Source organism: Cucumis sativus, chromosome 1 (genome assembly GCF_000004075.3).
Source record: "Cucumis sativus cultivar 9930 chromosome 1, Cucumber_9930_V3, whole genome shotgun sequence".
In the NCBI taxonomy this organism is placed as follows: Eukaryota; Viridiplantae; Streptophyta; class Magnoliopsida; order Cucurbitales; family Cucurbitaceae; genus Cucumis; species Cucumis sativus.
In genome coordinates this window covers 7,682,855-7,710,223 of record NC_026655.2, presented here as the reverse complement: position 1 = coordinate 7,710,223, position 27,369 = coordinate 7,682,855, and the positions used below count along the sequence as shown (strand labels likewise).

At 33.3% G+C, this 27,369-nt stretch overlaps 4 protein-coding genes across 7 annotated transcripts; all 4 read right to left on the bottom strand.

The window, feature by feature from the left end:
- Positions 1-358: 358 nt before the first annotated feature.
- LOC101210942 lies at positions 359-4,250 on the bottom strand. The gene is made up of 3 exons (XM_004146560.3): positions 3,899-4,250; positions 3,638-3,795; positions 359-1,130 (listed from the first exon to the last, which is right to left on the bottom strand). Exons 1-3 carry the CDS (start codon positions 3,977-3,979, stop codon positions 1,034-1,036), a joined length of 336 nt encoding a protein of 111 aa, XP_004146608.1. The 5' UTR covers positions 3,980-4,250; the 3' UTR covers positions 359-1,033.
- An 879-nt stretch (positions 4,251-5,129) lies between these two features.
- LOC101223054 (protein SMG7L) lies at positions 5,130-10,688 on the bottom strand. Of its 4 annotated transcripts, none has more exons than XM_031885839.1 (8): positions 10,154-10,688; positions 9,877-10,065; positions 9,590-9,664; positions 8,989-9,110; positions 8,290-8,895; positions 8,038-8,160; positions 7,761-7,936; positions 5,130-7,462 (listed from the first exon to the last, which is right to left on the bottom strand). In XM_031885839.1, the coding sequence occupies exons 4-8, from the start codon at positions 9,031-9,033 to the stop codon at positions 5,431-5,433; spliced, it is 2,982 nt and encodes a 993-aa protein (XP_031741699.1). In that variant the 5' UTR covers positions 9,034-9,110; positions 9,590-9,664; positions 9,877-10,065; positions 10,154-10,688; the 3' UTR covers positions 5,130-5,430. The 4 variants fall into 4 exon arrangements, with proteins under 4 accessions (XP_031741699.1, XP_031741704.1, XP_011653245.1 ...); XM_031885844.1 differs by having other exon boundaries at positions 9,590-9,645; XM_011654943.2 differs by lacking the exon at positions 9,590-9,664.
- A 5,614-nt stretch (positions 10,689-16,302) lies between these two features.
- On the bottom strand, positions 16,303-17,598 carry LOC101210697 (VQ motif-containing protein 4). Its single transcript, XM_031880230.1, has one exon. It carries the CDS (start codon positions 17,323-17,325, stop codon positions 16,573-16,575), a length of 753 nt encoding a protein of 250 aa, XP_031736090.1. The 5' UTR covers positions 17,326-17,598; the 3' UTR covers positions 16,303-16,572.
- A 6,765-nt stretch (positions 17,599-24,363) lies between these two features.
- Positions 24,364-25,469, bottom strand: LOC101210454 (non-classical arabinogalactan protein 31). Its single transcript, XM_004146558.3, has 2 exons — positions 25,009-25,469; positions 24,364-24,837 (listed from the first exon to the last, which is right to left on the bottom strand). Exons 1-2 carry the CDS (start codon positions 25,427-25,429, stop codon positions 24,533-24,535), a joined length of 726 nt encoding a protein of 241 aa, XP_004146606.2. The 5' UTR covers positions 25,430-25,469; the 3' UTR covers positions 24,364-24,532.
- Positions 25,470-27,369: the final 1,900 nt, after the last annotated feature.

The window sequence follows — 27,369 nt, the reverse complement described above, 5'->3', positions numbered from 1 at the left end:
TTTTAAATTTTTTTCTAAGAAAAACGAATAAATAGAACTAATATTAAAAGATATAATTTTTTCTAAGAAAAACGAATAAATAGAACTAAAATTAAAAGGTATAGTAACATTTCAAACGAATGGTAATATACACCAAAATATATAAATAATAGACTTTATTACTAATATTTTTTTGGGGGGAGGGTTATTTTTTTGGTTATATCTACAGATTATTTAAGTACAGACCACTAAAATGTTAATACATTGATATTTGAAACCATAAAAAGACAAAAGTCAGTATGCCATTTTGAAAAAGCAACTCTCTTCAGCAACGCAAGGATTTGAAATGAAATTCATAAAAATCAAAACACTGAACAAATTAGCAGGGGCACTATTTTCCCATTATTAGTTATTAGTTTACACTGTAAGCTAATGACACCCCCTTTATGCCTTTCCATGGTTCTTAAACAAACAAAATCTTTACAAAGGCAAGATGGGAAAGTAGAAGGAAAAGAAAGAAAAATGAAAAGGAAAGATTTCAGACAAAAAAAAAAAAAAATCTGCAAATGACCCATCAACAAAATAATCTCAGATTCCTCATGTTTCAGGAAGTGGCAAAGCAAGGCTAAGCATCTTCGTATCTGTAAGAAACAAGAATAGCATCCCAAGAGAAATAAGGAATAAAGATGACAAAAGAATAAGGCTCTATCCTCCGCATATATAACTCTTTGCTCTTCTAACTCTCACATCAAACGAAAGAAGACATGAAGTTCTTTTTACAGTTACCATGCTGTTCCTGCTTCTGTTACATTAAGCAGAAAAAGGGAAAACACAAGGAGGAGCAATCAAAGAATGAATGAAGTTACCATTCCAAGTGTTTCTTCTGAAATTAAGTTTCCTTTTTTCCTCTCTTCAAATAAAGAAAAGATGCTATTGTACCCGATTGATTTATAAAGCTTATCACCTCGTGTTTCTACTCGAGGCTGTAATGTAGTTTCTGTTACTATCATCCAATTTTATGTCTTGGTTTATAATGCTATAGCAGTAGTAACCATCATTCATTCTTCTCGCTTTTATCTTGACTCTTTGGCGCCAACTGCAGTTCTTCCATTTGATTCTTCACTGAAACCAGGCCAGTCTGAGAAAGAAACCTGTAAAGAACTCAAAACAATTTATTTATATGCACAAACATGAGATGGTTCACATTTGATCCAGCATGTGTAAATTCGTAAATTGCAAATGCATACGATCAAACTATCAATGTCATACTCAAAACCTATGTAGGCCAAGGAGGACCAGTAGCAGGAGGTACAGATGACTCAAATGCAATGCAACATAAACATGCTGGCATTGTTCAAGAAAACAGGAGAATAAAACATACAAAAAAAACATGTTAAAAAATTGTAATTTCTTTGAGAATTGCCAAAAAGAGATTAATTATACACGAATATCAACTATATGTGTTGTTAAATAATACAATGCCTTGAAGCAGAGATTATTTGGTTGATCTTCGGCTTCTCTAGACTCTCCCGGTGAATCTTTTTATTATATCTTTGATGGTCATCCCTCCGATGGTGAAAAGAAGACTCTACGGCTTGCTTTTAATCACAGCATTTTATTGGCTTTCTGTTAGAGAGGAATGATTGATACTTCCAGGATTTTTTTTCCTCCTTTAATAGTTTCTTGAATTTGATTTGTCTTTTGAGTTGTATTGATGTCAACGTAATCAGCATTTTTTTTCTTCTGATTACGGCCTTTCTTATTTGGTTTCTCATTGAAAAAATCTTATCTAATCTCACCTTTAGGTGGAGATTTTATTCCTTTATTTCATTCACCAATGAAAATTTTTCCCTTCTAAAAAAACCCAAATCAAACACATGGAGGCAATTATATGCCTAAAAACAAACTCAATGAAGTAAAAATTGTTTACTGAGAGTATACGAAGTCATGTTTTAATATAGATAATGAGTGTGAAAGCCCCATCCAAATGATTTGTGATCTAGTTCACTTAAATATCACGAATGCAACCGTCCAACTTTAATTAATTTAACAATCAATTATTATGGGATAAAAGGCTAAAACCATGTAACTAAACTGTAAATGCTAAGGAAATACAGAGAGGTCCGAGAAAGATCAATCTCACTAATTAGACAAACAAGGAAATGAATCAAAACAATTTGACACCCCATGCAATTGTTCCACAAGTCAAAAAGACACAAATAATTACCGTCTCTCCAATAACATAAACTTGATAAGTCAATCCAAACATGCTCAATGGATAAAGAGACACCGGTTACCATTTCGAAAGTCAGTGGTTCAATCACTAACCTCACAATTAATTAACTAAAAATAATACATATAAACTTAATGAATGCTTTCCAACAACCTAAGACTGCAAATTTTAATTTGATACACCCTACCTTGTAGAAAACATATTTCAATAAGTTCTCCCAGTCTTTGGCTTCTTTCAAATTTTCTCACGCATCACCATCATAATCTCAAAGAATTTGGATGCTCGCTGAATGTTATTTAATATGCTATTAGGTATAATACTTCCTAGTGGGTGGTGGCCTCGAAGGCCTTTTGTAATTATCAGTTAAATATTATTCTTTTGGACTGGAAGTCCTTTTGTAGGTTGGGGCTCCTCTTACCTTCGTATAACACTATACCATTTCACGTTTCTTAATGAAAGTTCAGTTTCTTATTTAAAAAAAGAGGAGAAAAAATGTTATTTGGTCTTAAACTCTTTTTTGGGACTACAGTGAATTATTTTCAAGACTTCCCTTGCTACATTTAGCCCTTAGACCCTATGCCATTAACATAAACATAACCTTCTTTTCTGTTGACAGATACCACTGAAACCTAGATTCTCAGCCTCTCATCGTGGAGGTATTCTATATAATTGATAGTATTATTCGGAAACAGGCTATCATGCTGAACTAGTATTCCACACAATTCTCAATGCATCATGATAGAAAGCAATGGATAAGTTAATCACGTTACCTAGTTAGTCAGCCCGCATTAAAATTGAACAGCAGACACTTATTGACTAGCACTTGATCTTCAGTTGTTAGTATTGGTTAGGTGATTCATAAAAGAACAAAAGGTTCACGGCCTGTTTTCCATTTCAGATCAGTAAGCAATTGAGAGCTAGCTAAAGCTATATTTTAACTCAGCTTAGTCGGTAGTTTCATAGCACTTTAGAGCAAATACTTCTAGGTACTTAATCATCCTATATTTTCATTGCATTTTAGGCCCAGTACATGAAATTTCGAACCTACTAGACAAGCAAAGGAATCCAAAATAAGGTCAATTCACTATAGCCTATAGTTGTCTATATCCTTCTGTGAGAATCGAAAACAGCATATTGATTGACATCTAGTTCAATTTAAGCCATTGAAGATCATAGACGTAACTTCAAGAAATTTCATAAAATCTTAAAAGTGTTTTTCTCATTAGGATCAAATCGGACTAAGTTGTTATCTACTCAAGTTTAAGGCAAAATTGTTACAACCTAAAGATCAAACCACATAATTAATGCCACAAAATTGACCAAACATGTTAAATTAACCTTTAAAAGAAACCCCACATACAGATTTATAAAACACAGAAGAGACAGAAATGGAGACAAAATTCAATAACGAAAATTTCAACTTACCAGTTAAGTAGCAAGAAAAGGGTAGCAGTAATAACCACAAGGAAGGTAACATGAAGAATCAACCAAGAATCACTGGAAGAGAATGCAAGGGCAAGCATCAGGATAAGACACAGTCCCAGCATCAAAAACGCCGACTTGAGTGTAGTCCATGTAGGACCCTGATTTTAGAATATTAAAGAAAGGGGAATTCAATTGAAAGAATTGATTAGCAGGGGAAAAAAGGGAGACGGAAAATCAAAAGGGAAACTGATTTGAACTAACGTTGACCCCAGGAGCTAAAGCTCCGAGAAGAACTGCTTGGGCTGAAGATACTTCGCCATCACCTGAATCGTTGTCTGCCATTGCTAAATTGCGGAGGAGCCAGAAGGAGATCAAATTGGGTGCAGATGATGGCTTGGAACATTCATCAGAAGCCGTGTGTTTGATCTTCTTCTTGGGTTGAAATTCGAAATCGAACCCTCTCCTTCTGTATTAATGGGCTCTGCCGTGAATCAACTCGGCCTACTTTCCCTCCAAACAATGGCCCATCTTAAGAACAAGTGAACAACCATTAATAATTCTCACTTCTCAGTTCCAGTTTTTTTTTTCGTCTCTCTCATTTTACGTCTGGTCGAATAAAATTGTTTTCTTTTAACATGAATTTGTATCTTCAAATGCGGTTTGTGTCAATTTGTATAATTTACACTATCACTCAAATTTTGTTAGAAAAATATCTTACGAAACTTATTATCATTTCATGAGTGGATGAAAATCTAATCTTATAATTGTCAGTACAACAATTGTACACATCTGTGTTGATCTCTTTAATATTGGATGATCAGATAAAGTATTAAAATTATATATGAACAGTTTTACAAAGTTCATTCTAACTTAAAAGTCTCAATGACGTCATGAGTTTAACAAGATGTTTAACGGAAAGTTTAGAGTTTTGAATCATTATTAGATCAAATGTCTTTTCTTTCAAAATAATTTTTTATAGACTATTTTGTTAACTTCAACGATCATTTTTTTCCTTCAGTTTTTGTATTTTCACTGCGAGACATGATTGAAAATCGTTGATAAAAAAGGAGTCGGAAAGCAAAAATGTGTATGTCAAATTTCATCGGACCGTCACCATATTATTATACTCCTGTTTCTGAGTTACTAATTACAACATTATTAGCAAAATGAACATGTAAACACATGTATGCACTAATTAGTCTCATGTCACTTGCTGAATGTTGGGGATAATTTCTAGATAAAAGTTTGTTTAGAGTGAAAATTCCAAAGCCATAATAAAAGTAAACAAATGGGAGGGGAAAAGTTTAAACTTCAAAACAAATCACTTTAGTCCATCTTTTAATGAATGAGCGGTGGGACTGTGAGACTGAGATAGACATCTCTCAATATTTTTTTGCTTTCTTAATAAATGTTTTTTAGCATGCTTGTCTTTTTGCTTCTGATATTTCTTCATCTGTATATTCTATGAAATGAAAAAGAATGACAGAAAATCTCATCAGACAAAGGATAGCCTTTCACATAAGAGAACAATCTTCTACAATAATGTTGAAGTGAGATAATTATATAATACACATTTACTTGAAACTCTTGCAGACCAGAACCTACCTCTCTACAAATTGCGAAATTCTTTCTGACTTTCTATACGTGTATATACAAATGCAAACTCTTTCATTTGATAGCATTTGGTTTTTGGAACCAGGAAATGTAGAATGTTGATCAAGGTTCAATGTAATGTATTGAACAAAGGTGGTAGTTTTCTCTTTTGCCTCAGTTAACAAAATCTAACAAAATCCTCAATTTCCCATATAGGCAGCACTTCTGTTAGCAGCATCTTTCTGGAGTCGCCATTCCTTATCTTTTAGGTGCAGCATAAGCGGTGGCTGCTCACTTCTCAAATCAGTAGCACCACAGCCATAGAGGTTCGGTCTTTCGTAACCATGGAAGAACATGTCTTTTTGGTTCTCATTAGCACCGCAAGGGAAACCTAGATGGCGCAATGGACTCTCAATATTCATTGTTGGATTGGGAATCACCTGATTTCTTGTTTGATACAAATGGTCATACCTTGAAGTATCATTTCTCTGGAAGTCCGTAAGGTTTCCAGAAGCATTGTAGGGAGTTGGCAATACTTGATTACTGTTCCCATCCAGGTTGTTGTTCTCCCTGTATTGACGAAGCCATTCCGAAGAAGTCATTCGATGTGCGGATGGATACATGTTCGTAAAACCAGAAATCAAGGGTCTATATTCATGTGTAGCATGAGGGGCACTCCAATTTGAATATGTACTTCCTAGAAATGAATTGGAGAGAGTATCATTTTGGTCCCTTTCCCTATAGATTTTTCCATCAGAGATGATTGCATTTGTACTGCTAAACCAGACAGCATCATCAGGTAAATAAGGGGCCGAAGGTGCTGGGGCAGAATAGGGAGGAGGAGGAAAATGGTACGACTTTCTAGATTCACAGCTCGGACTCAAAGCAGAATTCTCAGTATCACCCAGTCTAAGACCATTTATAAACGTCGGAGTTAACTCGTCAATGGGCTGCAAACCAGGTTTGACAAAACCATTTGTCCCTTTCTCTCTATCAGGGTCAAAAGTAAAACCATTATTGAGCACCCAGGCACTAAGTGAAGGGGGGCCAGTGGCAGTAGATATGGAGGTTTCTGGAATTTGATGGCCTGTTGTATCTTTTCCAAAAATATTATGCTGCTCAAATGGTTTGTTTCTGCTGAAATTTGTAGCATTTGAATGAAAAGAGAAGGGATCGCTCTGGCCTTGAGTCTGTTCTATAAGTAGCGATGTAGCACGCCTCAAGCATTCGTTGGAAGATATAGCACGAGCCTCTACACTTTTTGGTGAAACATTGTCGCTCCCTGCAATAGAGATTGGTGCAGAGTTATACCTCATGAGGGGATTGAAAAGAATGACCTCTTCATCTTCAACAGGAACAGATTTCTTATTCAAATCACTCTGATGCCAAGCTTCATCTGGTGTATCTTCCTCACAACCCACTTTATCTATAAAAACATCTTGAGTTGGCTTTTCCAAATCTGGACTAACAATGTAGCACTTTGCACTTTCCAATTCTTTCTTGTCTGGAAGTTCATTTTGGTCTAATGTGTAGAAGACCTCGCATGTCTTATCATGAATAATCCACTTTGGAGAATCATTAGCTATATTGGAAATTTTGGTAGCAGCAACAATTATGCGGTAAGCACGGTGTTTAGCTCCAAGTTCGAAGGTATCCATGTGTTCCCAATGAGATGAGAAATCCAATGGTTTGTGTGAAAAAGCTAAAGGTGTGAAACCTCTTAACTCATAATCTTCCCATAGAGGGATAGCAAGAGAACACTGTGCCTCAACTTTATTAACATTCAATCTCTCTAGAAGGCCAACATAAACACCAAAAAAGTAAGTCATGGAATTTCTACTTTTTTCATCATCGCCATATCTTACCACTTCATCAAGAACGTTTGGCAACCATTCCACGAAGATGAGCACAGCAGGTAAAAGAGGAAAAGAATCTAATTTGCTTGCCTCCAGACATCTCTCGACTAGGCGTCCCATGGCAATAAATGTAACAACCAATGCCAACTGGGTCAGCTCAATTTGCTGCTTATCATTCAGATCAACTTTACTAAAACGATTCTGTACCATGAAGATGAATACTGATGCAATTTGGATGGCTCGGAAAGGGCCTGTTCTCACTGAATCCAAAAGCTTATAGGACTCTAATGAAGCATTTAACTCAGAATCATCCAGAGACAAGAACTCATCCAGCCATCTCATCATAGATGAAAATGCACTTGTGAATTCCTCCAAACTGCATTGAAATCCAGCAAGAAATGTTAAAACTCAAGCAAAAAAATTGAATTTAGTTGAATGGACACGGACTTTCTAAAACAAAGGAAACATAGGTGACAATGATCTCACAAGCTATCTATCAGATTTGAAAAGTTGAAATGCATCTGTACAAGTCACACTCAAAAGCACGTCTTGAAAAGCAAACCGTTTCCAGATGATGAACAAAGTTATGCATGCACAAAATAAGAGTTTATATGACGAATCCCCTGCAAATGAAACAATGAAATCTGTACCGAAAGTTCGAGGGGCTAAAATACCTGGAATTTATAAAAAAGAAACCCAACGTTCTGATGAGCAGAGAAAACAAGTCTGTCTCTAGAGACTTGTTATCATCTTTGATTTGTGATTTGATTTCGAAACAACACTTCTCCGAAGGTCTTAAGAAATTGAACTGACCATCCCCAGAGAGGGAAGGCAGAAGAGATGACCTATTCTGTATGTTACATAGTTAACATGTGTTGATGCCAGAATAAGATAACAACAACAGGAAAACGTCTAAAGGATAAGATAAATGGAATATGAAATGAGTCTTACTCTTTCAAATAGTAATATAAGGTTATCCCAAGCATCAGGGAAAGGTTCTTTGACTGCAGAACTTCTCACACAGTGGTACATGGCAAGAAACTGATCATTAACATACGTTGCCAATACAGCCAACTGGAAAGAAACATTAGCAATTGAGTAAATGCAAAACAAATAATACTATCTCATATAATGGTAGGAAAAATCAAGAGATTTTAAGATTACCATACTTAATTTACTTTTCTACAGTACAAAAAAGATTACCTGATTATGGGGGTTTCCACTATCAGGCCAAACCATTGTAGCTTCAAAGTAATGAGTAGCAGCAGCTGCCCACTTATGGGAATAAACATCTAGTTTTTCATGTTGTTCCACGTATCTAGCAAGATCTCCAAGGCAAATCAAAAGACGGTGACACAAGAATTGACATTTCTTTTTCTTCTTTGGATCAATACCTTTAGCTACACTAAATGCCTTATATAGTAAGCCTTCATTTGGAACCCCATAATATTCTCTAATTTTCAATATCAATATTTGGTAGAATTTTGTTGCTTCCAATAGAAACAACCTAAACTCTGCAATGTGATTACTATTACTTCTCTGCACATTGTTAGGACTTTGTGTCGTCCCCAACTTTGGGCTGCCCCCATTTCCAGAGCTTCTCTTTATCCTCTTCCGAAACTCGTCAATAAGCTTGTAATGAAGCTTCCACAGAGAATATTCAACATCTTGAAGCTCTACTTGTTCATGCTCACTCGTGAAAATTTTCTCATAAATCGAACAAACTTTGTAGTATAGATCGTTGACATCTGAATGCAATATCCCTTTGGAAAGGATTGATGTTGTCAGCTGTTTTTCTAAGCTTACAACCTGAAATGCAGAGTCGCATTCCTGAAAGAGTAATGACTTTGCAAAAGAAATGGAAGAAGAATTTGAAACCATAACAAGTTAGAAGATCATTACCTCATGAAGCAAGTTCTCCTTTCTGTTCTGACTTGTAGCATTCATGGTTAAGATTAAGCAGCTTATTTCAAGGTACACTACCTTTGAAAATTCAAGTGCATGATACTCACTAGTAAGTTAACCTGTGAGAAGGGGAAAAAATGAGAAGAAAGAAAGGAAGGAAGGAAGGAAGAAAACCTAGTAAATCCCATGTGTTAAAGATACCATTCCACAAGAATGGAGCCAAAACACAAAAGGAAGATCAATGGTGCCCCATAGCTTAAACTTCAAAATTTAAAGCCTATTTTAAGTAGACTAAGAAGTTCTCTGAAGTGCATCAACTTCCAAACTATACTCTCATTTTGGTATTCTTTCCGAGTAACTTAGGATATCAAAGAGAAATTGTAGAACATATAATGAAGAAACATCCCAAAATTAGCACAGGAAATTAAGTTGACGAGTTTCATCATAGAAAACCATGAAACTTAACTCAGTAAATTCATTCTCAAAAGCCAAAATTGAAACCCAGATGAAAATCACGATTGTTAATTCAAAGTATAAGGTAAGGAAGAGAAAGAATTCAACTGATTCCAGAGAAAAATTGGTAAACAAAACATACAACCTTAAAATTCCACAATTTATGGCTTATTGGGTGTTCCCAAAAATTGAACACCAATCCTGTAGAGGAAGAAGGTGACTGCATCAAACACCAAAATTAGATTTTGAGGAACCCCACAAGAAGTAAAGTAAAGGACCGCTGCCCCCAAGAAGATTACAAAGAAAAAGAGAGAAAAGTAAAAAAGGGATAGTAGAAATCAAGCAAAATTTTGACCAAGTAGAAACAAAATTTTGAGAATCATGAACAAAAAAAAAAATTGTAGACAAAACAGAGTTCAAAGCGAAGGGTACCTGAATACAGAAGCAAGAAGTAAGCATCATCAAAGGGTTTGACAGAGCTCCATCGCCATTAAAGAATCAAAGCGAACATATTTGAAGCAGAGGGCAAAACAAATTGTCCAGCCAAAAGTGCACACTTGGAGGTTAGATAGAGACGAAGAAAGAGAGAGAATAGAAAGCTAAGTAAGAAGTGTTCGACACCTGTACGTTTTCAGCAGTAATAAGAAAGAAACAGATAAAGCAAAAGGGTGGCAATGGAAAAAAGAAAAAACAAAACTTGAAAGACTACCATAAAAAATGACCAAGACCCATCTGCCTTTATGTTGATTGATTGATATTCTTCCATCAATTTCACCGTCTAGCTATGTTTTGAGGATGATTCTGTCAAAAGAACGTGAGAAACCATCATATTCTCGTAAAGATTTTGTGATATTTCAATCAATCACACTGATCTTTGGTGGAGGAAAGAAGCAGAAGAAGATATTTGCAATTGATTACGGCTGATCCCATGCTCAACAAGGAATTTTATATAGCAAGTGGGATTATCTATTTTATTGTTGATTGAAAAGTTCCAAAAGAAAACTAAAAAAATGAAGAATAAGTAGTAGCGGCTAAACATCCCCCGTGTTTATTGACTAATCAGAGAAGATCCCTTGTAATCCAAGCCAAATGCTTCCATTTGCTTGCCATTATACAACTTGGATTTCTTTTCTGGATTAATTGGCTGCTTTGCAAGGACCATGGTAAAAGAATCGCCCTTGATAATGAACAAACATGCGATCTTTCACTTCAACGGGTAATTTAGAACTAATGAGCCTTCAAAGTTTTCCTTCTAACTATGGTGGAGTGCGGAGATTTGTACTAATGAGTTGATATTTATTTAGAAAATGAACTATTTCTTACTTTTATCCGTATCGTGGTAAAATGATCAAAACAGAATCTCTACCTTGCAGATAGATTCAACCTTTGTAGATTAAATTAGATCATGTTATTAAGAATATATTGAAAAGATTTTCGTTTAGGGGAGTTTTATATAAAAATTGTTTTTTAAAAAAAAAAATCTAAAATAGTAGATTATAGTCTACATGAATTTTGGAATAGGACTTCATACTCATCTACAAATTTGTCATACTCATCTATTAAATTGTCTAGGGCATATTGTCAAACTTTGAATGATGACTAGAATTCCTTTTCTTTTTGAATGAAAGCGTATGAGAATTGGGAAACAACCTAACATGGTATGTGGTGGTTGGACTCTCAAGGGATGTTTAATGCACTAAAACATACATACACATATTTGCATAACCACAATAACTCCAAGTCAAAATGTTGGCACACACAACTATTACATTCTACTCCTCACATCTGACACAAATAAATGATAATAATTACTACTCTTTTGAAATGAGAGATTTCGATATTGAAAGTCAAGAAAAACTAATATCGTCTGCCTAACTTAATAGAGAGAGTTTTTCTAATCAATATTACAATTAGAAATCAAATAGTTATTGGTTATCAAGGATAAATTTTAAAATTCAAAAATGTATTTGGAAACTATGTATTAATCTATTAGAAAGTGTTTTAAAAGTATTGTACTGTTGGGCACATACTTGTAATATTATTATTATAATCATTATTTTAAGACTAGAATAAAGAGGCAAAAATCCCACCAACCAATTGAAACTTCACTAAACATAAGCAGATAAATTATACGAAAAAATGAGAATAGATGGAAGACATGCGAGACTTTAAAGCTTTGTGTGCAACACCATATGAGCAAGAGTATTCTGACTACAACAGGTATAGTTATAGGCAACAACCCCTTAATACATTGTCACAATCCTTTTTCTATGTAGTGAAGAAGAAGACTAGTACCATCATTCAATATATTAACTACCTTCAAGCAATTCAACTCGACCAAGTTATTTGATACCTATAGTACATAAATGCTCTCAAGCCCATAACAAATGATCATAGGTTTAAGGAGCTTCACTCCCTCGATAACGAAGGAACAAACTTAAAGTCAAACAGACGAGCACACTCCAAATTGTCTAAAAAAGCTCCCACCTTAATTTACCTGAATTGGATTTTGGATTCCAAACAATATTTGTGTTGATCAACTTCCCAAAATAAGCTTAAAGGGGTCTCCCATTATTTCAATGGCGGGAAAATGTTAGGACAAAACACCAATTTTGTCTTTACTATTAGATCTAGTATAGGGTCATCTTGACGAGCCTAGAAAATGTGTTTAGCTACGTAGTAGCAAATTGCACTCGATGTTAGTAAGGTCGCACAAATGGTCACGACCTTACTTGAATCCACCGTAGACACACGCTCAAGAAACAAATGCTAATAGGTATAATAGATCTATCGTGCCAAAGTACAACAACATTATTACTATCTCATTGTTATTGTATAAAACTAAGTCACTTTAAATAAGTGGTGGAAAGTAATAAGGAGCTAGCAGTCATGGAGTATTAAGATATTTGATTTTTATAATTTAGTTATTTATAAATTATAACCTTAATTTAGTTGATGGGATTTGATGAGACCTTCCTAAATAATTTCAGTGATAAATTTTTCAAATTATAATGATCATTTATGAGGTTTGATAGAAACTAAGTTTTAAAATTATTGAATTCTAAGCCCTAAAAATCTATTTTATAATTTAAACAGTGAGTGATTTATTTTATTTTATTTTATATACACGGTTAATAAACCTTAATTTTAGTTTGAATTAATTTTAATCAAGGTTGAAGACTAATTAGAATTTTAATGCATTGCTCCACAAGGGAGTCCAAACCCAAAGAACATCATAGACATGCCTTGGATAACCTCAAGTGTCGCATTCATTCTATCCCGTGTATCTACTACACATTTTCCAAGGAGATGCAGAATAATGGCTTTATATTAGTGGCATCATATAGACATATTTTGGTAAGCTAAATATTTCATGTTCTAGCTTAGACATTAGAGTGTATTCAATTTGACACAACATCATTGTTAGCACTATTACGCAACCCAACTTCAAAACTCGTTCGAGACATAAATGCAAGTTTTTCCACATCAACCAAATATAAAGAAAATCTACATTTTATTATTTGAAATACTAGATTGACCATCAAGTTCAAATCCTAGTGCAAAACAGAGATAGTATGAATGAGTGGGTTCAAAATTTAAATAATTGGGAACTCCAAAGAGAAAAAAGAAAAATGAAGGGTGTGGTGCATGGGCCTACCAATGTATCGCCTAGAAAAGAATAAAAACGTCAAATTGATAATTGATGGCAAAGTGGTCTACGCAGTGGTTATTAGGTACAATGATCATCGGGGGCATGTATTCTCTATACTCTGGTGCACACTATTTATTTATGGTCATCTCCACATCTACGGCCCAAAAGGCAGAATGGAGATGGAAGGTTCAAGAATCTTAACCCTAAAAAGAGATAATGATATTGAACCCTGATTCGTAGTCTGAATCGGATTAGAGTGAAAAGGGTCCACATTATCATCAAAACAATAACCCCATGGTTGATTGATTCTAGCATTTTCTCAACGATTGTGTTTGTTTTTATGTGTTTTGGGGCCTCAAACAGGCCCAATTTTCTTGTGATCAGGCCCCAGCCCCCCACTAATCCTTCCTCCCAATTCTACTCTTAGATCAGTTTTTTAGATTTGGACTACATGATGAGACTGAATTGTCCATGAATATATTGATCACGATGGTCAAGTCCGTCTATAAAATATTACATATGCATAAACACAATGGTTTTTCCTAAATCGTTTTGAATATGAAATTTAAATGATCTACGACCTCCATTTGTACACTTTGGCCTCTATTGAAATATTATATTTTTATGTTCTTTTCATATTAACTTGGGAATCATGAACCCTGCAATATTACATGCTTAACGTTACTCTCAAAGTATATTCAAAGTTGATGAAGGGAGATTGATATTTGTACAAGAATTGGGTTGTGTTTGTACACATCATTTTCAACTTTTTCTCCAGTTTTTTTTTTTTTCAAAATGTCAACCTTTTCAATCCATATCAATTCTCAAAACAAAAACAAAAAAGTGAAAATATCAAGGAGTTGAGAATTAAGAATTTCAATCGGGATATAATCTATTTATCTATTTTCTTAAATTCGACAATGATGTAAAAAGTGAACCAACAATATTCTTACTATAATAAGTAAAATGAGTCAACGTTGAGTTAGCTCGACTGACATGATATTTCATCTTAGAAGTAAAATGTTTCATCACTTTCTCAAATTGTTGTACTAAAAAAAATTAAAACAAAATGAAATTTAAGAACGTGTCCATTTTACACGATTAAAATTGATTTAGACACTCTTAGACCACCTACTTATCGCTAATTGACCTAAAAACTTAAACCGTGACTGAAATAATAGCAAAATACAGTTTAATTGATCTTTGAAACATACACTAAGAAGAAATAATGAGCCATTTGTTCACTAAATAACTCCCAGAAAGTGGGGAATAAAAATTTTAAAAAAAAAAAACAGAAGAAAGAAAGAAAAAGAGAGAAAGAATGGTGTAAGCAGATATTTAGGCATAAATTCGTAAGAGGAAAGGATTATGATGTCGGTGACAGTAAATAAAAGAGTAGAAGTTGAAAAAAAAAAAAAGATACGTTTTTGCTGGGTGGGCAACATTGTTAGTGGGAATCTATGCGAAGGCCAAACCCTTTGAAAGCAAGAGTGCCTTTATATCATCAATTCCCCATCCATTCCCTATTGGCCCTATTCCATTCTTTACAAAAACACATCAAATCCAACCCACGTTTCAGTTTGAAACGTACATCTCCATTGATATTAGACCTTTTTCATAGAATCTAAAAGCAAAACGTCATTTGGGAGATATTCAAATAGACAACTTTATCCTTCTCTTCACTATCCACTTGTAAATGATTGAAGATTAGAGATTAAGAGAAATGGGAATGATGAAAGTTTGAAAAAAAAAAAGAGTTTCAAGCTTGTAGTTAATGACACCCACCAACCCCATAGGAGTGTTAAAAAGTCTACAAAAAGCAAACCCGCATAAAACCAAACCAACAAGAATCACCACTATACATATGAAAACAAACAGTCAAACAAACAAACAAACAAACATCACTGAAAAAGACCACCATGTTTTCAGGCTTTCCCTTCCCCCCACCATTCTCTCTTTCTTCATCACAACTCACACTTTCCCGTGTCCCCATTTACTTCGAGGTTGTTTCGGCGGATTGTTCAGAGTCAAGCAGGTAGGCCAGCTTAAGTGTTAAGACTCAAGAGAGAGAGATTAAAAGCACCAATACCTTTTTCCATGATCAATTTCACTTTAACACAGCCTCAAGGCTTCACCTTCAAGGGCCCCAACTAATAGGAAAAGAGAAAAACTTAGCCTACCCAACAAAACACTCTCCATTTAATGAAAAATGGACCCAAATTCGTATTCAAAATTAAAAGAAAATCTCTCCTATGGCTGGAAAATTGTACTCAGATGACCACTAAAACAAACTCTATTTATTGTTCCATCTTCTATGTCCCCATTTGACTACCTTATCTGACAGGGAAACTCTTTGTTTATAATAGTTGTAATGACCTGTTCTAGAGAACAACTTATCAAAGTTGGCTTGACCCCATGGGGATGGTTCCTTCCTACTTTGTCAGTTGCCTCAAACAAAGATGATAAGATTGGTATCGTTCAACTAAAGATGTTGACCAGATTCACTTCCATCTAACCTAAGTTTGTTGACTGGTACAAATCTGTTTCCAGAATCAATTTCAGATGGGGTCACATCTCGTCTCACATGTCCAATGGTGAATTTTTCTAATCCTATCATGCTAAATGATCATTCACAAGTTACTTCAGAGACCTGAAAGGTGGAATATTGTACATAAAATATCTGCTAAAACAAGTAAGAGGGCAAAGGAAAAGAGAGAAGAAAAAGCGAGTTACAATTGACAAAAGCTTACAAGATACAACACAAAAGGTAACAAAAGGTCAAGATTCCACACCCATTTTTCTCCTATCTTTGAAAGTTAGGCCAGGGTTGAGGCCACTTTTCATAACCATCCCTCACAACATAAGGCCACTTTTCCTTTTTCCTCATTATCTTGCACCACACTAATTGAGTAATTGCCTTGCCAATGCTAAAACGGACCCTTAATTCAATTAGTCTTCGCATTTATTACATTTATTGAGTGGTGAGTGTTGACTACACAACGAGCGGTAATAATGACCAAAAAGGAAAAGAAAAGCAATCGGTTATACAAAATTTATCAGATATGAAAGAAGTTTCCTTGTGTTTGAATTGGCTTGGGATTTGCACTGAATCATTATCCCTATTGTTGTTTGTAAGCTGTAATGGGTTTGAAGGGAAAAGAAAATCGATTGAACAATCATTAATCTTCAGGAAGGGGAAAACAGAATTGAATTTGAAGTTTATCTCTTCTAAGAACAAACAAGGGAGAAAATGAGGGATAATTTTTATTCCTTCTTCATAAGAAAGGATAAGAACATCAGATTTTACAATTGAAGCAACAATCTATCATTCTCAGGAAATATATCATTACAAGCCTTATCACTCTTGCCTCCTTTTTCATTATCGTCAAATGCCATCAACCAGCAGCAACATATAAAATCGAAAAGAGAAAAAAGAAAAGAGAAAACCCACAAAATTCATAAAAGAAAAGAGAAATTCATGAAGTGGAAGATGAACCTGGTACTCTGGGAGATGTCAATGGGAACAGAGGCAACAACCGAGGCTCAGAGTCCCGAGGAGTGGTGGTCGGCGATGGATGCAAGTAAAACCCCTTTTCTTTAATCGCTTTCTCTTCCGCCTCGGCATCTAACTTACCATTCCCATTCTTCAAATAGCTACAGTTCGCCAACCCAGATCGATCAAACGGGTCAGGAATCAGCGGCGTGACCGGACTGAGAGCAAGCGCCGGAAAATCCAAAATACTAGGAGAAAGAATTTCATGTTTCCTCGGAGAAAACCCAGAATGAGCACCAGAAGCAAAAACAGGAAACACGGGGTTAATTTTAAGTTTATTCAAAGAGTTCCTACGCTCATAGAGCTTGAATCCAGATTGCTGCCTTCTGGGCAAAGATTTAATGGGAGGAATATGCGTCTTGGAGTGAGAATCAGAGTTAGGAACACCGGGAGCAGACTTGACGGAGGCTTGCTTAGCAGTTTCAGGGGATCCAGTGAGCATTTGAACAACTTGTTTAAAAGAGGAAGTATCAGCTTGAACGAAGGTAGTGGGGTAGGGATTGACAGATTCGGATCGAGTGATGGGTTTGGGAGAATGTAAGTGGTTGAATTGAGGGTGGAGGCCATTGCTGGTGCTGGTACTGGTGGTAGTGCTGTTGGAGACGCGAGTGGATGGAGAAGGAAGAAGAGAAGAAGGAGGAGATGGGTTATCTTGGTGAATTGAAGAGGTTTCCATAGATGGAGGTTGTGATCAGTGAAGAGTTTTTCTTCTTTTTTTTTCGTTTTTGTTTATGAGAAAGAGAGAGAGAGAGAGAGAGAAGAAAAGGGAAGGGAAAGTGTTGAGAAACAGAGGCGAGGCGTAAGAGTGGGGTAGATGAGATTAAGAAGAAATGGATTCAATTTCAGATTGATATTTGTTTACTACTGTCTTCTTCTTTCTTCCTCTGCCTCTCCTCTGTTTGTATTTGGTTTGGTAAGAAATGTTATGTTGGGAGCTTTTTCCCTTTCTTTTTTACTCTCTCTTCCTTCAAATTTTCAATCATAAACAACACCGCGTCTTCCCTCCACGCTCTCTCTTTTCTTCTCTTTTTCTTTTTTGTTTTATTCATACATTTTTAAAATACATTTTATAAATTTTGAATTATTTTTAGCATATATCTAAATTCTTTTTTTTTTCTTTATCAAATTGAACCTACTAGTATAAAAATATTATATCACTTGAATTCGTTTTCACTTTTTTTTTTAATTAATACTATCCCAATAATATTTTTGCATTTACACAACAAAAAGTTTGTGTTATTAAAATTAATTATTAAATAATCTCCTATCTCCCTAATAATAACATGTGTGTTTTTTTTTATGGGTGAATTACATAAAAGAATATCTTTTATGAATCATTTGACATAATTAGCTTCTTCTTTTTTAATATAAAAAAAAAATGTCTAAGATTACTTTGGGTTGTGAGAGAGGATATGATTTGATGCGAAATTTAATACTCAACAAAGCTTTATGCATGGTAAATTGTTAATTATACTATCGGTTTGGTATCCTTTTTTTTTCTTTTGTTGTCTTATGTGTCTTACAATTTTGCATTTTCTTTTTATACAATATACTTCTATATTTACTCTTTTATAATTAACTAGTGATTTACTTCTACCTCATGTTTTAAATTCAAATAGTAATTAGTATGTCCTTGTTGTGACATTCACCACATGAATATCACACATACTTTGATGCTTAAACTAAAGAGTGAAAGAACATGTGAAGTTAAGAATTTAAGAGTATTATTTAAGTTATCTCATACGAAACTATAACATTATGTTCATGGAGAAGATTGTCCAAGGTTTTCTCTTCTTCTATCTCATAATCCAATTGTTTGGTATTTTATAACTTAACCAGATCCTATATAAAATTCTTGAGCTCAATAGATCAAATATTGAGTTCCCTAATCTTGGCCTCCGTGCTCTACCAATCGAGAGCTTGGTCGAAAATTAGGTTTAAAGGTCAAACTCTCATCCATGTGCTCATTAGGGTTCTATTTGTGTTTCAATTTGATTTTATTTTTTTCTACTTATCAATCATAAGTCTAAAATGGTCCATAATAATTGTAATAGATAAAAGAAAAAAAGAAAGATTTATTATTTATTATTTTACTTTTATGTTTTGAAAGAATCAATATAGGGGAAGTACTAAGAATTGAAGGTAGAGAGTGACATGGTTTGTTTTTTGTGTTTTGCAACTAGTGATTAAACATGGGTGGATGAACATTAATTTGTTTTAATTAGGTTTTATTGTGAGAGTTACTCAATTATAAATTTATAATAATGATTAATTAATAGGGATTTATAATTACAATTACTTGAAAAGTACACAATTATTTGGTACCTCAAACACAAGACTAATGATTTTGTTAAATTCGTGAAAGTGAAAAATACTAAATTAGAATTTGAAGTGTCAATCTTCCTCCTAATTAATCTTTAAAATTTTCATGAACTGATCTTTGATTTTTTTTCTCTTTAATTAATTTGTGAAAGTCATTGTGGATCTCACCTTTCCTTTATGTCATTTGTTTAAAGCAGTTTTTCTTTTTCTTTTTTCCTTTTTAGAAATGGACAAATTTCAAACTATTTTTTAAAATAAAATCATTTTGTACTTTCTACCTTGGTAAGATCAAGCATTTGGGTCCCAATTTGTAAGACAACCCTATGTTTTTTCTTTTTGAAATAGGACACTTTAGGTTTCACGTTTTAAAAACCTTGAGCATTCTTGGTTCAAGATCAATCTCGAAATATTAATATAAACTTTTTAAAATTCAAAATAGAGGCTATGTATTGTTTTGTAAAAGACCCCTAATAATGAAAGGTTTTTTTAGCCAAAAAAGTTAAACCTCGTCTCTTTAAAAATAATGATGGTTTGGAGTTGAATTCTGGTATTCTAAAAAGAATTATTCCTTGTAGTATAAATCACACATCAAACTCCAAAAAAAAAAAAAGAAAAAAAGGGTTGAAAAAGTAAGAAAAGATGAGATTTGAAGGGCTGAAAAAGGAAAAAGATCAAAGAGCTGGGTTCTTATATTACTATTATTTATCTGGTTTATTCAGATGAGTATTTTTGCAGCATCACTCTCTAGACTTACTCAACAAAAGTTGAAAAGAAGTAAGAAAAATGAAAATGTAAAAAGTTTTTCTTATTTGAGAGATGAAGCGAAGGTTGCAGCAATGGGAAGCAGAATGGAGTGTGAAGAGTAGGCGCTTGCGATGAGAGTGAGGTTAGGAAACATTGAATGGTGGGCGGCTTTTGATTGGTTCAAAAGTTGAGAATTTTTTTAATAATAAATCAAAAATATAAGAAAAAATATTCAAAATTTTCCCCACATTGACTTGCCTCCATTTCTCGTGGCAGATTCGGTAATATCTCCCAATCACAATCTCTTTTTTTATTCATACTCTTTCATTTCTTCTTCTTCTTCTTCTTCTTCTTCTTTTCTTAATCTAACAAATACCCTTCATTTTACCTTCTATTTACCAACTTTAACTCAATCACTTTTAACAAACCCCACACATTAATTTTGTAATCCATTTATTTACAAATATAGCTCAATCGATGTATATGAATTTGATCTTTTCAAATTGAAATAATGCTTTTCAAAAGATGAAAGATGTTAATGGGATATATAAATGTTTTAAGATATGTTTGTATAATTTAATGGAAAAAAAGTTATAATGTAGGTGGGCATGAGTTCTGATAATTTAGTTTACCAAATTCAATTAAAAATAGAATAAGCTTACTCACATTTATTGGATGCAAATATGGGGAATAAAGCTTCTTTCTTTCTCATATTTTTAAATTGAGTGGACAATAAGTGACCAAAAACACTACATTTATAGCCTTTCTTTCTTTCTTTCTTTCTTTTTTCAATTAAATCAAATAAAAGAAGAATTAGAAGGAAAAAAATTGTCCCTTTAGTTTGCTTATTTTCTAAGAACACTTTTTTTAAAAAAAAAATTAATTAATTGTGGGTTTTAGGTATAATGGAATAATTGTTTTGTTAATATATATTAAAATAACTAATGAAAGTTATTCCTTCAAATAAAAAAATAGTTTCTTTCCTTACTATTTTTCTTCTTAAACTAAAATAGTTTAGATTTCAAACATGTATTATTATAATTTAAACTAAAATGATATACAAACTAAGATGATGAGACAGTATACATGCAATACATATACGTATTAAAAATGGAAATGGATGTAGAGATAAGAATATATGCATATATTTAGATGTATGAAGGAATGAGAGATGTTAAGATTGATTTCAGGTTATAGAGAAGGGGAAGTATATATGAAATGTGTATAATTTGAAGTATATGTGTAGGGGTAGAGGGGATGAGAGATGGGGAAATGGAATATATGTTTGAAGTGAATAAGAAGTGAGAGTGAGAGGTGTAGGGGCTTTGTAATTGCCTCATTGAAGTTGACATATGGGATGTGGTGCCGTCTTACGAATCTTACATCACCCCTTCTTCTTATTTTTACCATCCATGAAATATAAAGGAGTAATAATGGGAAGAGGGTGAATCAAATTCTCTTCCAAATTGAAAAAGAAAAAAGAATTTTGAAGTTGGAAGTAAATATTAGAAAACGGGAAAATGGAGAGGGACCACGTTTGTAAATTAATGATGTTGACACGTGTAGGGAATTATTACTTGGAATGCCCACATACCTCCGCTCCGCTCCTCTTCCTACCAATATTTTCAATTTTAAAAGGGTAATTATTTATTATTACCCTTCTTTCCAAAATATATATATATACATAACACCCTAACAATTTTCGAACTATTTTTGAAAACGAAAAAAAGCCTACGTGCCTACCAAAGGTAATATAAAAAATATTCTTATCAACATTGTCAATCTAGCACACTTAATAGATCGAATTTGACTTTTGTTCATGATCATTTAAATTTTAAGATTTTTTGCCATCAAACTATCTAAATTCAAATGTTTTTTTTAAGATTGTTGACGTTTGGCTATGCAATATCCTAACTGTTTTTTAAAAATCTTTTGTATTTGGCATGTCAATTAAATAATAAAAAAATAAATATTTTATATTTCTACCCGAAAAGAAAATTAGAAAAGATGAAAAAAGTTCGTGAAAATAATAAAAAAAAAGGGCAAACTTATAATATTTTTTTTAAAATAGTCAACTCCCTTTTTTTATTTTGTTATAAATATTTTAATGTTTTATTATATTTATGAAAATTTTCTTCCTTATTATTTTATTTTTTAAATTTAAGACTAGTTATCTATTTTTAGAATATTTTGTACATTAAACACAAGAGTAGTGTCCTTGGTCATATTTTTTAAAAAGAAAAAACAATAAACTATTTGTTAGTTTTTTAATTTTGATTTAATTTGACATATGTACTAATGCATATCTTTTTATTTTAAAAAAAAGTGTCCAAAATTTAATATATATGTGTGTGTTAAATTGCAATTTGTATACAAAAAGAAAAGAAATTTACCAAATTTTAATTTAAAGTCTCTAAAAGGACATAATCAAAACACAGTTGAAGGCGAGTGATAAAAATTTGGAGGAAAAAGTGCAAAAAAAAAAAAAGTTACGATTTGGAATATGTATAGCATATTGGTATTAATCTTGTTGGAGAAATGCACAAAAAAAGCTCATCCACAAAGTCTAAATATATAGAATCTTCCTGTCATTTTACTCTAGATTACCATCAAAGATTCAGGTAATTTTTTTAAAATCAAACAGCTTGTATTTGTAAAACTTTGTAATTTAGATAACTTTTAAATTAAGACAAAGATTAAAAAATTTATAAAAAATTAATAGAAATAGTCCAACTTTGAGAAGGATATGAATAATTAGTTAAGATTTGCTATATGATATGGAATAATTATATAAACTTTTTAAGAAAATTATAGAATCACAAAATTAAAACAAGCGAAAAGAACAGCCAATTTTAAAAAATGTGTTCGTTTTTTTAAGATCAAAACTTAATTGTGATGTTTTTTTTTTATATTTTATATTACGTATTCATACTAATAAATAAATATATCATTTGATCATATGTGAATTTTGAAAAGAAGATATACTCTTATAGTTACTATAAACTCTTTTTTTTTTTTTTTTCTAAATTCAAGGTTTCTATACTTTTTGGGGTTGTAATTCAATTAAAATTATGAAATATGCTTCAAGATGAAAAGAGACAAATCTGGATAGAACAACAAGTTAAAGAAATACCTCAAGTTTTTTGCTTTATAGACTCCCTAAAGAAATGAAATGGGGCCTCTCTCATTTCCTTCTTTATTTGGAGATGGACCAAAGTTAAATTCCAAGTCCCAAATCAATATCAGTCCAAAGCCCAATCTAATTTCTTCTTTATTCCCTTATTTCTTCAATGGTAATATAACTGGATTTTTTGATATTGCTTTAGAGTTTGCAAAAGAGCTATGTTGTGTCAGCAGGAAGATGTCCATTGATTGATGACCTTATGTTCCCCTTGTTAGATGGTATGTTTGATGGGCTAGGCAGACTTTGGATTAGTTCATAAGTTATGGAATTATAAAGCATAGGTTTTTAAATTTGAAAAAAAGAAGATATAAAATAAAAGAATTTGAACAAGGGGGAAATAGAGTAAAGACCATGAGAGAGGAGAAAAAGAAGGCGATTACCGAGGCAGAGGGCAGAGGGCAGAGGGGGTGTGTACTGTGTAGTCGTAGGATTAGGAAACACGTCAACCAACGCCCACTACAAACACCGCACCTCCGCCACATTTTCTGCCTTTCTCACGCTGCTCTTAAAACAAATTCCGACCCTTGTTCAAACTTTCACTCACCTCCTTCCTTTCTCTCATTCTCACTCTCTTATTATCTTCAAAACTTCGTATATATATATATATAAACCATTTTGGATTCGTGTATCAATTTTTAGTCCTTTAATTCGTATGAATAGGTTTAAATCATTCGCTTTCAAGGTATGTGTTAAATACTAACAGAGAACTAATAGAACTTTTTGGTAGCCAAATTTAACTTGAGGATTTAATTTTAAATAGGGTTCAGTTGTTATAATTCAAAATTTAAAGATCAATAGCAACTTCTACCATATTTTAAAAGTGTTTTTTGTTTTTCTTTTGCAAATTTTTTATTAATCAACTGTAGAAGAACGCAGACTAAGATTAAACAAATTACAAATATAAAGATCAAAATATTACTAAAAATTAATTATGATTGTTTTGATAACAAAAACCTACTTAACTTGATTGTATTCATACTATCAATATACTTTATTGTCGATAAATTATATTATTTATCATCACAAATTTAGGTTAGGTTCTTAAATTTATACTCCTTGTATTAGTAACATTATATCAATAAAAATAATTAACTAGTCTAGAGCTAAATTTATTTTGTTAATCTAAATTTTATGGATTTTACTTATTCTTTTTTCTTGTAATCCTACAAATACCTTTAGCTTTATTTGGTAACTATCACTACAATTTCATGCAAGAAATTTAGTTATTGGAAAATTTGGTGTATTTTAAACTAGACATGATCTAGTCTCTATCTTTAGGATATTGTTGTAGGCTTTAACGAGAGAAGATCAATAAATTAATTACAAACCAACTTGGTCATATAAACTACTTTTTCTAAAGAAAAAGACCTAAGAAGTTTTAAATTGTTTTTGTAATAAAAGTTGAGATTATTATTATAAATATTTTTATGTTAAAGATTAATTTTTTGTTTTAGAAAGAAGGGGTAGGAAATAAAATAGAAACTCGAGTCCATATAAAGGATATCATAAAAACAACAATGTCACAATACCCTAGAAAAGGTGCAGGAATCCAAAGCCATATATCATAGTCATTACCAATACAAAACCCCCAAAATATTACTTAACTACCCCTCTCCTCTCCCCCACTTTCACTTCAACGACTACAGGTGGGTTCAAATGCCAATGGCCCAACGTTGTAAAGCACAACCGGCTTCTTCTCCTCGTCCGTGAATGCTCTCGCCGGCTTTAACTCCGCTCCATCCACTCCCCCGTTCATTTTCGACGCTTTTTCGCATTTGCTATCCGGCGACTTCACTAAATACACCTTGCATCGGTGGAATGCGTAGCTCGTCACATTCTTCGGCGCCGCTAGCCGGAAGTACCCATTCTCGTCGCTGGTGGCTGTTTCCACCGCCGGAGCGTACTTGGTGTTCTTGCATGACAACTTCACTGTAGCGCCTGAAAGAAAAAAAAAAACAAAGCAACCAAGGCCATTTCGGGCAGTGGGGGCGATATAAAAAACTACCCATTTTAAATTGTTTAAAAAATTAGTAAAATTACCGCTAAATCTTATGTGAGTTTACAGTAAAGATGGTTATTTTTATGTAAAAAATCGATCTTGGAACTTACCGGAAAGTGGTTTAGCTCCGAGAAGAGTATCGACGTCGGGGTACTTGCAAGACTTGCAATAAACAACGCCTTGGACTTGAACGAAGCTTCTTGGGATGTTGGTGGACGGTTTAGGTGAATGAGCGGGTGAGGGAACAGGGGCGTAGTGAGCCGGAGGGTGAAGTGGGTAAACAGGGGAAGGAGCAGGGGAAGGGGAATGAGGATGGTGGTGGGAAGTCGGAGACTGGGTCGGGGAGTGGTGGTGGTGGTGGTGTCCGCGGTGGTGGAAGCTTGGAGTTGGGGCAGCTACAGGGTGGTGGGCGTTGTGGTGAGTGGGAGCCGGGGCTGGGGTGGAGGAATATGCAGCGGCTTGGAAGGCATTGAGGAGGGTGCAGCAGAGGAGGAGGAGAAGGAAAGAAGCATTGGCAGTAAGAGAAGCCATTTGGTAATGATACGAGAGAGAGACTATTGAAGCATTGGGATGAAGGGGTTTGTTATATATAATATGGGTGATGGTTAATTGTGTGATGTGATTTTTAAAATAATAAAAAATAAGGACAAAAATATATATGTATCTTTTCAAAATTAAGTTTAATATGACATAAATCAGTAAAAATTGAATAGTCAGTGTTCTTTTAGATGACTGTGCCACTCCTTTTAACTTTTGTTTTGAACATTTTTATTACCATAATATATATATACTTCCTTATTTCAAGTTTTTTAAATAAAAAACAAACTTCCTGATTTTCATGAGGAGATGGAATGCTCATGCTCATGCTCATGAGGGACTTTTGAGGTGTTTCAAGAGGAGTGAAACAGTGAGTATTGGGCCCATTTATGATAGAACTGACTTATAATAGTCGTGGTTATCTCGAAGAAACTTTGACTCAATATCATACTACATTAGCTTATGTCTTTTAATTTGAGGCTATCTCGGATCAAAGTGGGCTCAAAATAGCTCCAAAAGCTAAAGAACATAAACATTATGTAGTATGATCTTGGGCTAAAATGAGTGGAGTTGGTTATTTTAGTATGTGATAGGGAGTAAAATAACTTTAATTCCATTTTGTTTAATCTATGTGCAGTAAACATGGAGTGAGCTAAAATAACCAACTTCACTCTCTTTGAAGGGCAAAACACACCTTAAGAGTCCTTTTAGACAAACTTTTGATGAGTTTATATAAACATTTTTAAGCACTTAAAGAGTTAATTCAAACCTACGTTAAAAATGTTATAAGGTGAAGTCTAGAGAGTCATGAACTACATCTATTGATATATACAACTCAACTTCAACATTAATATATAATAATCTATTTTTTTTAGATGAACAAAATCTTAAATTTCTGTGTCTAAATCTTAAATTTCTGTGTCTAATTTTCACATTGATTGAATAATGACTTTATTTTTCTCTCTTAATCTACTTTTTATGATTGTTGAGAAACTTTATATTACAACCTTGCACCCCAATCACAAACTTAGTAATTTCAACAGTTGAAAATTTAAAAATAAGTTTTTATCAATTGCATGCAAACTTAAATTTTAGGTATAAAATGAAGAAATTGAATGTTGCAATTACTTTGGAATTAGTTTTAAAGAAATAAGAAAGCAAAAAAGATAGAAATTGACAAGTGGAAAGAGAAGGTAACATGCAGATGCAGTAGACAGAGAGTGAGTAAATTCATGGAAACATAGAATACAACGTTATGTTGCCTTCTATATTCCACCAAACCCTCAATATTACACCATACAATAATAGACACTTCTCTCACCTTTATGTTATGTAAATTCTTACTTCTTTTTTTCCATTTTCAACAAATTAGACCTTATTAGTACTTTTTCTCCTAATATATAACTGATTAATACATATATATATATATATATATTCATTGAAAAAACGTAGCAAACATAAAAGCAACACTGGATCAAGAAGAAAAAGAAATGTTGGACGTACTTAAGGAAAAGTAATCTGATTGGCCTCGTTCCCATCAAGGAAAAGGCCAAGCAATATTCCTCTATGTTTTCTAAACAAAGCATGCTGCTACCACCTATTTAGCTTTGGAGAAGAAGGTACTTTGGGTCAAAAACCTAAACTAATTTCATCAACCTCAGCCTTTGCAAAAGACGAGCGTGGTAGAAATCAACCTCAAATTGGTGAATGGAGCATGTCAAGATCCATTTGGTTTGAGAGACAACCTAATATTAAGTCAAAAATAAAAGTTAGGATGATTCAAGATTTCACTATATACATATTATCGTGATAGAACATAGAAAAAGTTAGTCCATTACAATACTCAAAATATTTGCTTACCATACATATACCCCAACTTACTTAAGCAACGAAGCTTGTATGACATACCAAAATCGTTCTCTAAATTTTTTCAT

What these genes read in the sequence shown, in the direction of transcription:
- LOC101210942 (XM_004146560.3), bottom strand. Translation starts at nt 3,979, where the DNA reads ATGGCAGACAACGATTCAGGTGATGGCGAAGTATCTTCAGCCCAAGCA. An exon ending in CTTTAGCTCCTGGGGTCAAC is followed by an intron (nt 3,796 to 3,898) that starts GTTAGTTCAAAT and finishes TTCTAAAATCAG; the next exon opens with GGTCCTACATGGACTACACT. An exon ending in CTTTTCTTGCTACTTAACTG is followed by an intron (nt 1,131 to 3,637) that starts GTAAGTTGAAAT and finishes AGTTCTTTACAG; the next exon opens with GTTTCTTTCTCAGACTGGCC.
- LOC101223054 (XM_004146606.3), bottom strand. Translation starts at nt 9,033, where the DNA reads ATGAATGCTACAAGTCAGAACAGAAAGGAGAACTTGCTTCATGAG. An exon ending in TTATATTACTATTTGAAAGA is followed by an intron (nt 7,937 to 8,037) that starts GTAAGACTCATT and finishes TGTAACATACAG; the next exon opens with AATAGGTCATCTCTTCTGCC. An exon ending in TTCTTTTTTATAAATTCCAG is followed by an intron (nt 7,463 to 7,760) that starts GTATTTTAGCCC and finishes ATTTCAATGCAG; the next exon opens with TTTGGAGGAATTCACAAGTG.
- LOC101210697 (XM_031880230.1), bottom strand. Translation starts at nt 17,325, where the DNA reads ATGGAAACCTCTTCAATTCACCAAGATAACCCATCTCCTCCTTCTTCT.
- LOC101210454 (XM_004146558.3), bottom strand. Translation starts at nt 25,429, where the DNA reads ATGGCTTCTCTTACTGCCAATGCTTCTTTCCTTCTCCTCCTCCTCTGC. An exon ending in CGGAGCTAAACCACTTTCCG is followed by an intron (nt 24,838 to 25,008) that starts GTAAGTTCCAAG and finishes TTTTTCTTTCAG; the next exon opens with GCGCTACAGTGAAGTTGTCA.